Consider the following 18,200-nt stretch of genomic DNA (forward strand, 5'->3'; position numbering starts at 1 on the left):
CTGAAAATGTAACGTATCAACCTTTCAGCCATCTTTAAAATAACTACACAGTATTTATTTTGCCCAACAATGAAAAACACAAAGCTGTTGCTTTCTACTCCACTGATTTACTGCTTATGCTGAGGAAGGATTAACATGTTAACAATACTGACATCATGCATATAATAAAGAAAATAAAATTCTGTTAGAAATTATGTTTCAAATTGTGAAATACTAATGGATCAGAGTACATACAACTTGCATGGCAAAACGTGATTAAAGAAACCAAATCCTTCTACTAGCTGCACTGAACCCCTAAAGCAATTTAGGAATTTGTTTCTTACAGACAATTAATCACATGCAGGCGTGCCAGATGAGAACTATTGATTGCCCTTTTCCAAGCTAGTGGCATTCAGACAGTAGACAGACAAATGCCCTAAGCAAGGGAAAGAATCTTTCTGCTTCTGCCTGGTGTAGCTTTTAATTGTTCGTTCCTAAAACGTGTGACATTTGCTGTTAATCTTTAGTACAGAGCCTATTTGCTTTTTGAGCAATACACATATAGTTACGTTTTTCATATACCTTTACACCGAGGTCCTTCATTAGCTCAATCTCAAAATTCACTACCTCGTATGGCAGCCGGAACTGAGGGATTTCAGAGGCACTACAAAAAAGAAGAACCAGCAGCAACATTAGTGAAAAAATTACCATTCTTAAAAAAATGGAACATGTCTTTATCAATATTACCAGAATAAGCATCTCTTCTAGGTATTAAACATTTTCATGATGTGAGCATGAATGCACCCTCATTTTTAAGATTAGCATGGAAAACATTACATGGATTACCATTACAGTAGAAACAGATTTGACAATAAAATAAAAAATCATAAAAATAAGAAATAACAAATATAAAATTGGTAAAAAGAAATTCCAATACTTCTAAGTTTAATAAATTATTCAGTTGATAAATAAAAATTCTGTGAATTCCTAAGATGGATCTGAAAAATTAGTTAAAATAGATATAGTTAAATTTATATGTCTATACACATGCATACCCATATATATTTTGGAAATATGCCTCTAGCTTCTCGAAATATAAATGTGGAACTCTGGATTACCATGCTGTTCAAAACATTATGGCATCAGTTCCATGGGATCCATGGAACATTCTTACAATAAGCAAGACTTCTGTGACAGCAATCAGCGTGTTGAGAGGACACAGTTAGCAAAACTGTAAACCTTTGATATCTGTGGTTATTATTTGCACTTAAGAGAATTATGATACCTATCATATAATTATTTTATTATTATAATACATCAGATGGTGCAAGGAAAGATCAAACAACTTCAATGTTTCAAACAACAAAAAGGCTATATGTATCCGCTCAGTCATTCATCTATTCATGTAACTGGTATACACAAAGTGTCAGGCACAATGTTAGCTACAGTGATTTGATGACAAATTTGGTAAATTTCTACTTTTTCTTGAGTAATGTTTCTGGTGAGGAAAAACACCTAAAAAGATAACTGCAACAGGCAGAAGTATATGCAATGAAAGAAACATCTAGGTTTACAGAGATTAATTTCTTTTATTTTTTTTTTTATTTTTGACAGGCAGAGTGGACAGTGAGAGAGAGAGAGACAGAGAGAAAGGTCTTCCTTTTTGCCGTTGGTTCACCCTCCAATGGCCACCGCGGTAGCGCGCTGCGGCCGGCGCACCGCGCTGATCCGATGGCAGGAGCCAGGTGCTTCTCCTGGTCTCCCATGGGGTGCAGGACCCAAGCACTTGGGCCATCCTCCACTGCACTCCCTGGCCACAGCAGAGAGCTGGCCTGGAAGAGGGACAACCGGGACAGGATCGGTGCCCTGACCGGGACTAGAACCCGGTGTGCCAGCGCCGCAAGGCAGAGGATTAGCCTATTGAACCGCAGCGCGGGCTATAGAGATTAATTTCTAACATAAACAATTGATGAAGATGAATCTTCTGGATCATCTAATGAAAAATACTACAAAGTATATAGGCAACTGTTTTTTTCTTAAGACTTAAGAAAATTAATTTACATATACCAAGCAACCAGCAAGCACTATTCACAACACTATAAAAATGCCTTGCAGTTACAATATAAAATCAAGACCTCAGACAAAAGTATCTTTCCATCAAGTTAAAAATAGAAAATTATATGTAACATTAAATCTGAGCCTTGGTCAAATATAAGAATCTCTTGGACTGAATTGTGAACCCCAGCCATTATATTTCAGAGATCTTCAAGACAGTCTAGACACCACAGAAGGTGATACCTTCAAAAGCTTAGCACAAATCATAACTATTGTGGATTGTACGTGGATACCCAGCCTTAACAGGCCTGAGATCTATAGGAAAGAAATAAGTCCACATATGTATAGTCAGCGAATGAAAACTAGAGTCTGATGTAGGTCCTCAAAAGGCTGCACAGGAAACCAAAACAATAAGCTATAAATAAATAATTCTAAACCAACCAACCAACCAACCAACTACATCAAAACACATAGTAAGGCCGGCGCCGCGGCTCACTAGACTAATCCTCCGCCTTGCGGCGCCGGCACACCGGGTTCTAGCCCCGGTCGGGGCAACGATCCTGTCCCGCTTGCCCCTCTTCCAGGCCAGCTCTCTGCTGTGGCCAGGGAGTGCAGTGGAGGATGGCCCAAGTGCTTGGGTCCTGCACCCCATGGGAGACCAGGAGAAGCACCTGGCTCCTGCCATCGGATCAGCGCGGTGCGCCGGCCGCAGCGCGCCTACTGCGGCGGCCATTGGAGGGTGAACCAACGGCAAAAGGAAGACCTTTCTCTCTGTCTCTCTCTCTCTCACTGTCCACTCTGCCTGTCAAAAAAAAAACAAAACAAACAAACAAAAAAAAAACACACATAGTAAGGCGAGCACCTTGCTCAGCCAAGCCCTATTCTGGGATTTTTATAACATCTAAGTAGTATAAGAAATAAGAGGGAAAAATGGTGCAAGTGGAGGCCAGTGCCTCCCATTTAATAACTGACAGATCAGCTTACAAGAAGCAGAAACAAATTCTCTGTTGTTCAGAAAGAAAGGAGGTATACCTACCCAAATGGAAGAAACATGAGCGAAGAGGAAGGAGTCTACTGGATTCACAGCAGTATGGCTGTGAACACTTAAAGCTACATCAGAACAAACACACCCCAGGCTTCTGCTAAGCACTCTGCTTAGCACCCCATCTTACCCTCAAACTACTGTAGCCACCACCTACCAAAGTGCTTGTTACATATTTTAAATTAATACAAATGTGAGAGAAACTCGTTTTCCAAGGCCCTCTAGAGGAAATAAGTGACACGGGAGACAAAGAAATGACTGGATTTAGTCATAGTCAAATAAGCAGAGGGTAGGGAGGTGATTATTGATTATTCCAATGTAACATATTTATATTCACTAATAAAAGAGATCAGCAAACAGTTGGTAGATAGACATGCATGCACCATACACTGTGACAAGTATAAAATACCAATTGTGAACAAGAGAGTTTGAAATGATGGAAAGTTCATTGTGGGATGAGATGATTAATTGGGTGAAATGTCTTAGGCCCTTAAATGTCATAACTATGATGACTTCCACATCTCTATAACTGAACCAAAATTCCAGGTATTATAATATCCACCTGGTTGGAAATAGGGACCTCAAAGTAATCTTGCCTAAAATTAAGCTTTTGTTCCTCTCCCCACCCAACAGTGGTCCTCAGACAATTCCATTAGATGAATTGTTCAAGACCCAAATCCCATCATCACATTGATTCCTTTACTAGCTCTATACCAAGTCCAGCTGCAAGCAATGGGAAGGAGGGTAGCACCATTTTTAGATTATTTAACTGCAATTATAAAACTTACTAAAAGGAGCCTGTCTTATATTTTTTCTAAGGGCTCATAATTTTTAACAATGTCAATGATATTCTGAACAATGTCTCATTGTCAAAACAAAAATTGTCACCTTCAATTCTAAATAGTTGCTACAGTTGTCCATATATGTAAGCTTGCAATGATTCAGTTTTTATTACTGCTTCTTTAACATTATGTTCCATAGGGGAGTTAATAGAGAACTCCATGTATACACTGACCATCAGCACATGCTGAGTGAGCTACTGGCATTCCTTATCCCATTTTCCCAGGGGAACAGGTGGCTCAACACCCAGGACATGACACATTCTGATATTTGACAATTGACTTGGAATTCCTAAAATGATAGCATATGCAGCAATATGGATTTCCTCAATTTTGTCTCTTTATATGACCATATGGAGTTTTTATAGTGCTCAAAATCTAACATAGTGACAGTGTCTACTATATCTTTAATAATAAAAATGATTATTTTGTTAATTTTTGTTTAATGGAAATGATTGAAAAATAATTAAGGCTGATTATTAAATAACATATTTAAAATAATGTTATTGTATAAGCTAGAGGATAAGAATGTCAAAATTGACACCATCTTTGGCATCTAACATTAAATACACCATTAAACTGCCATTTTTAGTTTTCACATTTCTACAAGTAAACAAATATTTTATTAATTGGTTTTCTGATACACTTAAAAATACAGCTTTTTTAGAGGTGGTCTTGTGGCGTAGCAGGTGAAGCCGCTGCCTGAGACACTGGCATGCCATATCGGTGCTCCACTTCTGTTCCAGCTCCCCAGTCACACACCTGGGAAAGCAGAAGATGGCTCAAGCACTTGGGCCCCTGCACCCACATGGAGACCCAGATGGAGTTCCGGGCTCCTGGCTTCAGGCTGCCTACCCCCCAACTGTTGTGGACGCTTTGGGAGTGAACCAGTTGACAGAAGGCTGCAAGATTTCTTTCATCTCTGTAACTCTGCCTTTCAAATACAAAAATGCATTTCTTTAAAATAAGAAAAAATATGCCTGCATTGAGATATAATTGATATCATCATAGACACACCTTTTTAAAAGCATTCAACCCAGTGGTGGAATGTGATGATTGAATCTTAATACTTTAAGCAGAGGGAGACTGGCCAGCCAGACACACACGTTCACTCGCTGTCTTTCACCATATGATGCTCTGTGCTGTGCTTCACCAGATGAAGTCCCTACAACTGTAAACCAACATAAAACCCTTTTCTTTATTAAGTTGACTGCCTCTGGTATTTCATTGTAGTGATGAAAAGCTGATCAAGAGAGACTTTCTTGGGGTATGCAAATCTTTTACTCTTTGGTGATGGATAGGTATTGCAAGATTCTGAGAACAGTTATATAATCAGACTTTAAAACTCAAAAAAGAATGGATTTGAAATCAGGAAGCCAAGAGACCCAGTTGGGAGCTACTATAGTAAAGCAATCTTGATGTGGTAAAGTTTATAAAGAAGAGATGTGCTGTGTCCTGGATGTGCTTTGATCACCATTCTGGTTGTCTTGAGATGATGTACCTTAAGAGGTGGGACCCAGTGCATGGTAACTAAGTTGTGTGGTTACCACTATTGAAAGGGATTAATGCTGGTCATGAGGAGTCAGTTCTCATGAGAGCAGGTTGTTACAAAGGAAAGCCATCCATACACTTGGATCCCTGCTCACCACAGCCTGTTCCCTTTCCATGCTGTGGCAAAGCTGGGGGTGGGGAGGGCTTCATCAGAAGTCAAACACATAGTGTTGCCCAATCTTCAACTATCAGGCCCCAACACAGTGAAGGAAATAAGCCTCTTTTCTTTAGACATTACAGTGTCAGGTGTTTTGTTATAGCAACATAAAACGTACTAAAATATAAGTCCAAGATTTGAATTATGATCTTGTTGCTCAGGACACAGAGAGAGAGGTCAGGGCATATAAAAATGTATTTATCTGTTAATTATGTACTTAGTAAGGAATTATTTATTTATTTGAAATGCAAAGTTAGAGACAGGGAGAGATGGCGAGAGGAAAAGAAAGATCAATCCTCCATTACTGGTTCTCTCCCTAAGCAGCCACAATGGCCAGGCCTGGACCAGGCTGAATCCAGGAGCCTACAACTCCATCAGTGTAGCCCCTGTGGGTGCAGGGGCCCAAGAACTTGGGCTACTTTCTGCTGCTTTGCCAGGCAAATTAGCAGGGAGTTGGATTGGAAGTGGAGCAGCCAGGACTCAAACCAGCATTCATATGTGATGCCAGCATCACAGGTGATGACTTAACATGCTAGGCCACATTATACCCCAGATAAACAATTTTTTTTAAAAAGTGAAAATATGATAGTAAATCATTTTAAAATTGCACTACATAAATTCTCAAATATTTCTTATTGTAACTATAAGCGTATTTTTTAAGTTTTAGAAAAATGGAAATAAAAGACAATTTCAAAATTTTCTTAGCATCAAAACTTTTCTGCATCAAATTTTAATTTCATTTTACATTAATTTGTTCAAGTGCCTGTATGTTTCACAAAGATCCCATTTTTTCTTATTGTCAACATGAAATGCAATAAAAATAATGAAAACACTATATTTTAGACAAAATAAAGAATGGGACAGCATTTCCCTGACTGTCCTATCCAACAAAATGTTCTACTTCATGGTTCTTCATTTTTAAAGTTAAAAATTATGAAGCACATATGTGTACACACACCTAAAATCCTTTAATACTATTTTATTTATATTGGTTATCAGAATATCAAGCTCTTTTAACCCTTTTAAACTTAGGTTCTGAAAAAAAGGAAGCCACATGTGAATGAAAGCAAAACCACTAATTATTATAAAAATTGTTGCAGCATCAAATATAATCAATCATGTTCAATACAAAAAGGATTAAATCCTGGGTGTCTTTCACCAAATCTACTGATTTTTTAAAAAGTGGTTGTTATACTAATTCACCAGGGATAAAGGATCCTGTTTGGAGGCAAAGGAGAAAGAAAGATAAAACTTGACATCATCTCTTTACAAAACTGATTTCAAATACAAAGTTAATTTACTCTTTTTTAGCCACTTTGAAGAGACAAGAGAAGGCAAGGCATCTGTAACTGAGAAAATAAATTAACAGGAAAGTTTTACAGTTGTAATCCTGGCTAAATTCCAGTGTCAGTTTTTATAATCCTGAAACAGTGACACAGAATGCCTCTACCATGGGACAGTACAAATAAGCCTGATTAAATACTTCATACTGTCCCTAAACACTGCTGAGATTCAAAAGCAAAGAAAAAAATCTTTTTCAATGATATGTTTGGTCATGAATCCAGGAGAACAGGACCCTTTAGAAAATGTTAAAAAGAACAAATAAAAATCACAAGTTTAGTGCTTAATTTATGTGGTTAGGAATTCTAAACTACATTTAGATGAAAAAGAAAAGGACAGAGATGCTAACTACTATAATCTTCTCCCAAAATTAGCAACACAGAAAAATTCACAAAAGGGCTGGTTTCATTTTAAGCCTTTGTGAAAACCCAATTAAGGGGCAGGGAGATTTTTCCTATTCTACCTTGGTATTTAACAATTGAGGGGCCTGTTTTTAAAAGCTCACATACTTACTGGTGTGTATAATTTTAAAAAACCCTATGATGCTTACACATATGTTGTTGGTAGATTAAGCTTTCCCTAATTAATAAAGCTGTGGCAAGATGCCATTCTAAAAAATGGTATAAATCCTTCCTGAAAAATAATATATTGGACATTTTACTCCCCAGAAAAAAATGTAAAATATGTATAATCCCCTGAAATTCATAGTAGAGAAACATCATTATGGAAAAATAATTATTTCTTGACAGTTAGGCTATCTATGCTTCATATTTTATCCAAAGGCTTTCCTAACATGTGACAGTTTTGCTTCACAATTCAAGTACTTTAATATCAATGACAACTTATATATAAATATTTATATCAATAAATATAGCAACTTCTATGTCACTGGTTATTTTATATTGTCTGGGTTTCATTGTATCAACTGACCAATATTGAAATTTATACATTTATAAAGATATTTTTAGAGGCAAGCCAAAAACACATTATATGCATTGCAAATTTTAGTCATAACTTAATTAATTTTATTTTCTGTGATTGTTAGCTATGATAAATTTATTATTTAGAAAATAGTCCCTTAGTCATAAAAAATTCAAATACCAAATATATTTCAACTGGCTGTATTTCATTATAATCCACAATCTTTTGATATAATACATTTAGGAAAGAACATATTAAATTGAATAACTGAATAATACTATTAACATACCAGTACCACTCTTCTCATTTTTACATCACATGTTTTAAAATGACTCAAACTCAAGAGACTATGAACTGAAAATAGCTAAGCAGGATAATGTCTATGCATACAACAAAATGAAAAGTCTAACAATCTATGGAGCTAATTTTTCTGCATCTCTAGTGTCCATCATTTGATTTAGATATTCACAGGGATAAAGCAATATTTTATGATTGTTCCTATAACCATCAAATATTCTGTTGACCTTTATCTTACACTGTTAGAACCAGACAGAAAAGTTTTAAAGTAAATATTGTTTAAACTCAACTGTAAAATTTAAAGAGAATAATGTAATAAAATTAAGTATCTGGAAAAAAGTTTTAAATAGCCTGTGATCCAGAAGTTTCTGTACGATTATGAATCAACAATATTCATAATTGTTTTTCCCCATAATTTCTGACACTAAAAATATGAAACAAGTATATGTATTACCTTAAACCACCGACATATTCTTGTTTTTCAAATATAGTGATGTCAGAGTATCCTAATCGAGCCAAAAAAGAAGCACAACTTATACTTGCAGGACCAGCACCCAAAAGAGCGATCTTTGCAGAATAGGCTTCAGGCATTTTTTCAGGTGGAGGCAGAGAAGGATTTCTGATCTGTGGGATATTCATTGCTTTGAAAACCTGTGGAGAAATCAACCACTAGAGTTAAAATTTTCAAAGAAGTTTTACATTCTCAAACACACTGCCAACATTTCAGATCCATCAATTTTTAAACTAGCAAGCAGCAGTACATTTTCTGTATTACTGTGGCATTCTTAGAAATTGTAATGTGTCTGGCCGGCGCCACAGCTCACTAGGCTAATCCTCCGCCTGAGGTGCTGGCACCCCGGGTTCTAGTCCCGGTTGGGGCGCCGGATTCTGTCCCAGTTGCTCCTCTTCCAGTCCAGCTCTCTGCTGTGGCCTGGGAGGGCAGTGGAGGATGGTCCAAGTGCTTGGGCCCTGAACCCGCACGGGAGACTAGGAGGAAGCACCTGGCTCCTGGCTTCGGATTGGTAGTGGCCATTTGGGGGGTAAACAAATAGAAGGAAGACCTTTCTCTCTGTCTCTCTTTCTCACTGTCTAACTCTGCCTCTCAAAAAAAAAAAAAAAAAAAAAAAAAAGTTGTAATGTGTCAAGTCAACAAGGACTCAGAGCTGGCTTCCTTTCTAGATCCACACTTCCACTTGGCAGCATTCCTGACTCACCTTCTCTGCTCCCACCTCTAAGCCAAGAGTGCTTCTTGGGGCAGGCATTGTGTTGTGGTAGGCTAAGCCTCTGCTGCAGTGCTGGCCAGTTTTATCCCTGCTGCTACTCTTCCAATCCAGCTCCCTTCTAATGTGCCTGAGAAAGCAGTGGAAGATGGCCCAAGTGCATGGACCCCTGCAACTGTGTGGAAGATCTGGAAGACGCCTCCAGCTCCTGGTTTCCAATCGGCCCAGTTCCAGCTGTTGTGGCCATGTGAGGAGTGAACCAACAGATGGGAGATCTCTCTGTCTCTCCCTCTGTAACTCTGCCTTTCAAATAAATAAATATTTTTTTTTTAAAAAAGAGTGCTTTCTCTTAGCTTCTACATTATAATTTGTACACGTCTCACATAATCTCTCACCAACTTGTTTCTCAGTAATGTTTTCATGTTAGTCAGTAAAATATCAGTCTTGAGTCAGAAAATATGTCATATGTAAACACATTAGCAATATACTACCAAAAGTTATCACCTGACACTAGAAGACACTCATAAATAATTCTTAGAAATCTGCTTCTGCTTAAGATACATTCACTTTCGAAACATAATATTTTAGAAATTTGGTTCAAACATTGGAAGGCTAATGAAGCCAGCAAGAATCGGAGAAGCCAAGACTCAGAGGGAAGGGAACAGAGAAGTGAGATAATACTTCAGGAATTACTTTACCCCTGACAGCAAGTGATACTTCCTTGCAGAGGGAAGAAAGGTGAGGATCCTAAAGAGAATCACAGCTCAGAAGAGACAGCAAGACAGATTCTGGAAATCTTCTAGAACTGGAAAGACACTGTTTTGGAAATGAAAGGTGTCAGTAACATGGTGCAGCAGGAAGTAGGCAAAAGTAAGCTTAATTCTTAAGCTTCATAGGACAAAAATCTAAGGATTTAAACAAACAAACAAACACTCTGTGAAACAGAAGAGAACTTTCTACACCCTGAAGGTTCAGAGGAAACAAACCTGGTGTGCAGGAGTGGCTAAAGAGGAACAGGGTTCAAGTAAGCACCCAACATGCATCTAGAACTTCTGAAGAGCTACACTCTGAGAGTGGGGCAAAAAAGAAGTAGAAAAAAACCAAGACTTGCAATGACTCAGCCCAGGGTTTGAACGAAGGTGATTCATCCCAATTTTACCTACCAACCAAATGATAATATGGACCTGCTTTGGAGGATAATAACTCAACTACGGTATCTATAACTTTTGTAGATCATGCTTGGATTTTGGTCAAATATTTTCTAGGCTTGCAAAGGGGAAAAAGTAAATAAAAAGACAGATATACATAATCCTGTAATTGTAGTTATCAAAGATGGATTTTGAATAACTATGACTAGAATGTTCAACTATATATATATACACATATATATATAACAAGAATGTAATTGTTACAATAAAACTGGAATTTCTTTTAAAAATAAAAAAATTTAAAAGAAAAATGCAAAATTGAAGTTAAAGTTTCTTCAATAAATGCTGTTGGCAAAATTGGTTTTCCACATGTTGAAGTTTAACACCTTTATCAAATACCATGCAAAAAAATTACCCAAAATGGATCAAATATCTGGAACTATACAACTATTAGGGGAAATCCTCCAAGACACTGGCATAGACAAAAATTTTTTGTGGTAATACTCCAAATGTACAGGCAATAAAATTACAAAGTAGACAAGTGGGACTATTTTTCAGAAGTTTCTACACAGCAAAGGAAACAACAAAGTAAAAAGACAACTGACACACTGGGCGAAAATATTTCCAAGCCATGTGTCTGATAAAATATTAACAGCCAGAATATATAGTGAACTCAATAAAATCAACAACAAAGTAAGCAGTATGGTAAAGAAATGGTCAAAGGATCTAAATAGATATTTTTCAAAAGAAGAAATAAAAATGGTCAACAAACAAATCAAAAAATCCTCAGTATCACTCATTGTCATGGAAACACACACACACACACACACAACCAGAAAGATGTATCATCTCACTCCAGTTAGAATAGCTATTATCAAATTATTAAAAAGCCAAAAAAAAGAAACAAATGCTGGTGAAGTTGTGGAGGAAAGGGAACCCTAATACATTGTTGGTTGGAATGTGAATTAGCACAGCTACAATGGAAAACAGTACAAAGATTCCTCAAAACAAAACAAAACACAAACACAAAGACAGACCTACTAACCGACCCAGCTATCCCACTTCTGGGAATATATCCAAAGGAAATAAAGTCAGCACATAAAAAAGACATATCTGCTTCTCCCATATTTATTGCAGCACTATTAACAGTAGCAAAGATATGGAATCAACCCAGATGTCCATCAGAGGGTGACTCAATAAAGAAAAGTATAATATTAAAATGTAATATTACTCCAAAAAGTAAATGTCAGGGGCTGGTTTGTGGTACAGCAGGTTGGACAGCTGCCTATAACCACCAGCATCTCATATGGGCACCTATTCAAGTCCCTATTGCTCCACTTCCAATCCAATTCCCTGCCAACACAAAGGGGAAAGCAGCAGAAGCTGGCCCAGATGCTCAGGCCACTGCATCCGCATGGGAGACCTGGAAGAAGCTCTTGGCTTCCCAGTTTCAGCCTGGCCCTGTCTTGTTGTGGCCATTTGGGGAGTGTACCAGTGAATGGCAGATCTCTCTCTAACTCTGCCTTTCAACTGCACAAATAAATCTTTTATAAAAAATGAAACCTTGATATTTGCAAAAAATGGATAGAACTGGAAAACATTATGGTAAGTGAAATGACTGAGACACAGAAAGACAAATACCACATTTTCTCTTATAAGTGAAAGTTAATATATGTAAACACATATATAATAAAAATGTGAGGATGGCCATAGTATTTGGTACATATATTTATATATATATTTCTGAAGGCTATATTCACTCACTGAATTATGCACCTTATATAATAAAATATCCTTCTTTCCTATTTTTATCTTTGTCATGAATCCCAGAATATATGCTTGCTTTAAAAAGTAGTATGTATGTGCATATATATGTTTACTTATGAAGCAAATGTGACAAAATGTTAAAAATCATTAAATACATATGTGCTCACTGAACTTCTCTTTATATTTTTCTTCATATTTGAAATACCTTCAAATAAAAAGATAAAAATGTTTTTTTAATTTTCTTCAATATATATTTTATTTAAATTATACAAGTTTCATATATTTCCTTTATACTGTTATAGGAACAAGTGGCACTTCCCCTCACCCTCCTTCCCACCCATGCTCCAACTCTTCCTCCCCTCCCTCATATTCCCACTCTTAATTTTTACAATGATTTTTTTTTAGTACACTTAATGCTCATATAGTTAATGCTACCCTAAGTAAAAGAGTTCAACAAATAGTATGAAGAAAAAACAAAGCAAAGCAAAACAAAATACAGTTCCTCAATGAAAGAGACAAGGGAAATAAACCATCATTGATTATCCAAATGTCTATTTCCCTTCAATACATTATATTTTGGATACTCTATTCATTCCTCTGAGCAGGGAAAACATGATGGCATAATGGATAAAGATTAAAAATTTGAAGATGCGTCAGTGAAAACTACCATGCCAAAGCATAGTAAACAAATAGGCAGAAAATACAGAAGACAGCAAAGGAGTCAAGACAGACAGCACAGAGTGACCCAATGGTTTCACAACTGGAATTCTAAACAGAGGACAGAGGAAGAATGAGGCAGAAGCCACATCTGAAGAAATATAGGGCAAGAATCTCCCCAGACTGATGAAACACAGGAAAGGAAATGTTACAGAATTTTCAGAACCTTAACCAAGGAAAATATAAAGAAAACCATACATAAGAACATCACAGTAAAATGACTAAAAACTAAGTAGGAAAAACAGTGCATTGAAAACAATGGAATAATTGAGACACAATAGTGTTTTGAGGAACCACAAGGCTGCCAGCTTTCCTTTCAGAATGAATGATGGAAGGCAAAAGACTATGAAAGATGTTTGTTGAGAACTGAGAGAAAATACCTTCCATCTAGAATTTTATTCAGAAGGAAAATATCCTTCAAATGTGAAAGTGGAATAAAGATGTTTGCAGAAGAGACTCTGTTGGCAGCAATAAAAGAAATACTAAAGAATACTGGCCAGCGCCATGGTTCAACAGGCTAATCCTCCACCTAGCGGCGCCGGCACACTGGGATCTAGTTCCAGTTGCCCCTCTTTCAGGCCAGCTCTCTGCTGTGGCCAGGGAGTGCAGTGGAGGGTGGCCCAAGGCCTTGGGCCTTGCACCCCATGGGAGACCAGGATAAGAACCTGGCTCCTGCCATCAGATCAGCACAGTGCGCCAGCCGCAGCGCGCCGGCCGCGGCGGCCATTGGAGGGTGAGCCAATGGCAAAGGAAGACCTTTTTCTCTGTCTCTCTCTCACTGTCCACTCTGCCTGTAAAAAAAAAAAAAAAAAAAAAAAGAATACTAACAGGAATTCCTCAGGAAGAAAGAATTATCCTAGATGGAAACACAGAAACGCAGGAAGGAATAAAGAGCACTAGAAATTGTAATTATATGAGTAAATGTAAATGGACATTAACTGTAGAATATAATGAGGTCATTGTGGTTTAAAAAACACTGCAAACCAAAAAGCATGGAACAAAGAGAGTTTATATAGTTAATATACGCTAGATCATAGCATTGTTAAGGCATTGGTAAAAGTACTAATGTATACTATAATGTAGTCCGTTAAGGAAATATCTCACATTTCTGCAGTAACCAAAAAAATTGCACAAAAAAACACAGCTACCTATTTTGAGGCTAAGTAGAATTTTTAAAAACATACTTCATTTATAGAAAGAACAAATGAGAGAAAATTAATATTAACATGCAGGCAACAGGAAACAAAAAACATATAGTAAGATAGTGAATACAAATATAAATATGTGCATTTACATTAAATATAAATTGATTAAAATTCCAATTTAAAAGCTATAAAATATACACAACTTAAATAGGAAAAAAGAAGGTATGAAATTAAGAAACAGGAAAAGGTATACCATGCATATACAAACCAAAAGAAAGATTGTATACACATACCATTATCAGTCATGTTAGACTTTAAGACAGAATGTTAACGCTAAAATTAAAGAACATTGCATAGTAATAAAAAAATGGTCAATTTAAAATCAAATTTTCTTTCCCATTCCAAATCTATAGGCACTGAAATACAATTTCAAATATTTGAAGAGATGGGCAGAACTAAGAGTAGAAAAAATAAATCAACATACTCATTATTTTTCCTTTCATTAAAATTTGACTATCAATGGAAGTGACCCATAAAAAATTCATATTATGGGTAAATGCCTTATAATATTTAATGGGTTATCTTATCAGGCTATTTGCATTTGATAGTTCAAAGCAGTAAATGTCTCTCCTCATGGAAAGTTAGACAAAGATCAGAAGATATAGATGGAAATTTTACTTGGGATTGAGAAACAGGGGAGCAATAACTTTATGTTTTCTTGACTTCACCCCACTTATAGCCACTAATCTGGGTAAAGAATATAGCACAAAATATATAAGGGAAATCAAAATAACTCCACTTAAAGAGGATATTATAAACAAATAATACAGGCTAATTTTTCACATGGTTAATGGGTATAATAAATGTTCCAATAATACACTGTCATTTGTATCATATTATGTCCACTCATTTTGCTGGTTTACTTATCTGTTTCCTCTGTTCCACCCTAAGTTCTTTAAGTACATATATCATCTCTGAATTCATATTTTAATTTATGGTGATTTTATGCATAAAATACATTTATTAATAAAGTTTAAATTGGTAATAAAATACTTTCTTATTCCTGCTATTATTTAGGGTCTTACAAATTATAAATATGTTACTACCCTACCCTGTGCTATATAAATAAATTTTTCCATTACATTATTTTTTAAGTGAGGCATACTTTTATTTCTTTCTAAGATATTTGAACAGGGAACTAAATTACTAGATTATTTTGCTGCATTATTAATAAACATGTAGTCAAAAATCTATTTATATTTTCCCAAAATCAGATTTCACATACTTTCAACATATATTTAAAGCATACATTTAACATAGTCAGAGAAAGATAATTAATTTCAATTAGGGATTAAATACATGCTAAATTCTTATATATTCAGTTCAGTATTCTGAACCTTATGAACTTATAATCAAAAACAACTTTCCTATGTTAAAATTTTTCTATGATGTATATTGTATTTTGATAAATTTAGGCACAAAAATGCATACTTTTTCTACAAAGGGTCAATGGTTGATATTCTTTGCAACTGAAGAGGCATTAATGGGACTACTTAATTTTTCAGGGTAAAAAGTTTAGAGAATGTGATTTAAAGTGTAGTAATTCAATTGAGCTAGACTTCTGTAATGTCTGCCTTGCTGAATTTGATCAGAAGCAAGAAGAAATAATTAAGTTTTTAGATATCAAGGGTATCTGGACACAAATTCTAGCTAATGGAATATAAATAAAGTAGTAATTATCCAAAAACATACAGTATGAATAAATTTTCATCTAAGGATAAGTTAATGTTTTTGAATGAAACTTTAATTATTCTTCTAAAATTATCAAAGAAAAATACTGAATCTTTAAAAATATGCTTATTGAACCCCTATTAGCACTCAACGCAGAGTTGGAGGCTCTCACTGGGTTGGGAGGAAGGAAAGCAAGTACACTTTCAAACACACACATAGCATCTAAGACACGCACTAGAATGCAAACTGCCCCTAATTTGTGCAACCTGAAGCCCTGCACATTATGAACTGCTGAATACATATTCATTACTACCCTGCTCAAAATGGTTTAATGACAGATATTTCTTTGCTTGTTTTTTTTTTTTGTAATTTTTAATTACATTGCAACTCCCTCTTTTTTTATTTTTATACTGGATTGGATCAACTTTGGTAGCATTTCTGGTGATATGTGTATTTTAAGAACATTTTTGTAAATTCGAGCCAAAAGGTAGTATTACTTAATGAGTCTGACATTGAAACTACATGGAGCAGAGTTGAGTTTTGACCTGCATCATTCTCCTGGTATGTGGAGCTGAACTTGTCCTTTCATGTTTTCATACCTCAGTCTCTTCCATTGTAAAGCAGAGTTAATAATATTTAGCTCATAAGGCTACAGGGAATATTAAACAAATGAATATATGTAAAGCACTTTAGTAAAGCACCTGGGGTCAGGTAGAAAATACTATTTCTCAATTCAGTTGGTACCCAAAAATTCCACAAAACAGAGTATGTCTAAACACCTACTGTCTCCAACATGGGAGCCGTGAGCCACATCCAGTTATTCAAAATATTGAATTCCTCAGTAACATTATCCTATATCCAGTGTTCAACAGCTACTCATGGCTAGTAGCTAATATTTCATAAAACATTTGCATCATTATAGAAGTTAGAATTTCCTACATATGACAACGCTAGACATAAATAACTTCAAGAAGGGGCTGGCATCCTGGCACAGTAGGTTATGCTGCCACCAGCAACACCATCATCCCACATAGGCTTTGGTTTGAGTTCCAGCTATTTCAACAGCTCCCAGTTAAAAATGCATGGAAAGCAGCAGAAGATGGCCTCAAATACCTGGGCTCCTGACACACACATGGGAGACCCCACCTAGCTCCAACTATTGCAGCCATTTGGGAAGTGAACCAGCTATGGAAGATCTCTGTCTCTCTCTCTCTCTTGCACCCACTCTGTAATTCTGCCTCACAAATAAATAAATTAATCTTTTTTAAAGATTTAATTTATTTATTTACTTGGGAGGCAGAGTTACAGAGAGAGAAAGAGACAGAGGTCTTCCATCTGCTTGTTCACTCCTCAAATGGCCACAATGGCAAGAGCTGGGCTGATCCACAGCCAAGAGCCAGGAGCCAGGAGCTTCTACCAGGTCTCCCAAATGGGTACAGGGCCTATCTTTCACTGCTTTTCCAGACTACAGCAGAGAGCCAGATTGGAAGAGCAGCCGGGACACGAACCAGTACCTGTATGGGATGTCCGCACCACAGGTGGAGGCTTAGCCCAAGCCCACTATGTCACAGCGCCAGTCGCAGATTTTTTTTTTCTTTTTCCTTTTCCTCTTTTCTTTTTTTTTGGGGGGGAGGGAAACCTCAAGATCATAGCTTAATGGAAGATGAAGTAAAGGGCTGGTGCTATGGCTCAGTGGTTTAAGTGACATCCTGTGGCACTAGCACCAGTATCCCATATGGGCACTGGTTCCACTCCTGGCTGTTCCACTTCTGATCCAGCTCCCTTATAATGCACCTGGGAAAGCAGAGGAGGATGGCCCAAGTCTTTCAGCATCTGCACCTATGTGAGAAACCCAGAAGCTCCTGGCCCCTGGTGTTGGCCTGGCCCAGCCCCAGTTGTTGAGGCCATTTGGGGAGTGAACCAGCAGATGGAAGACCTCTCTCTTTTTCTCTCTCAAACTCTGCCTTTCAAATAAATAGAAACTTTTTTTTAAAAAATGAAGTTAATTAAGAAGCAAAGAGTTTTTAGTATTTTCATGTTTGTCTCTAGTATGAGTCTTACGCTTATACATCTATAAAATTTATTTTCTCAAAATGGCCATGATTTACAACCATCCCACAAAATTACTGAGTACACAAGAGGTAGTATAAGCTGGCTGTAGCTGACTACTAGATTTAGCCAAAGTGTGAGGGCATACTCATTTTTTTTTTAATCTTGAAGATACTTCCATGATAACCCCAAACTTTGAGATAAATAAGCTAAGCTAGGCTTTCCATCTTACTAAAGACCT

General features: G+C 36.6%; 1 protein-coding gene across 1 annotated transcript in view; it reads right to left on the bottom strand.

Annotated features, from left to right (window-relative positions):
* Positions 1-18,200, bottom strand: part of DPYD (dihydropyrimidine dehydrogenase) — a 1,003,571-nt gene that overhangs the window by 725,666 nt on the left and 259,705 nt on the right. Inside the window, exons 6-7 of the mRNA XM_062191802.1 lie at positions 8,637-8,833; positions 562-643 (exon numbers count right to left, since the gene is read on the bottom strand). Of these exons, the coding sequence (XP_062047786.1) occupies positions 562-643; positions 8,637-8,833 (279 nt within the window). The remainder of the gene's footprint in view (positions 1-561; positions 644-8,636; positions 8,834-18,200) is intronic.

The sequence above is a fragment of the Lepus europaeus genome, chromosome 5 (genome assembly GCF_033115175.1).
Source record: "Lepus europaeus isolate LE1 chromosome 5, mLepTim1.pri, whole genome shotgun sequence".
NCBI classification, from domain to species: Eukaryota; Metazoa; Chordata; class Mammalia; order Lagomorpha; family Leporidae; genus Lepus; species Lepus europaeus.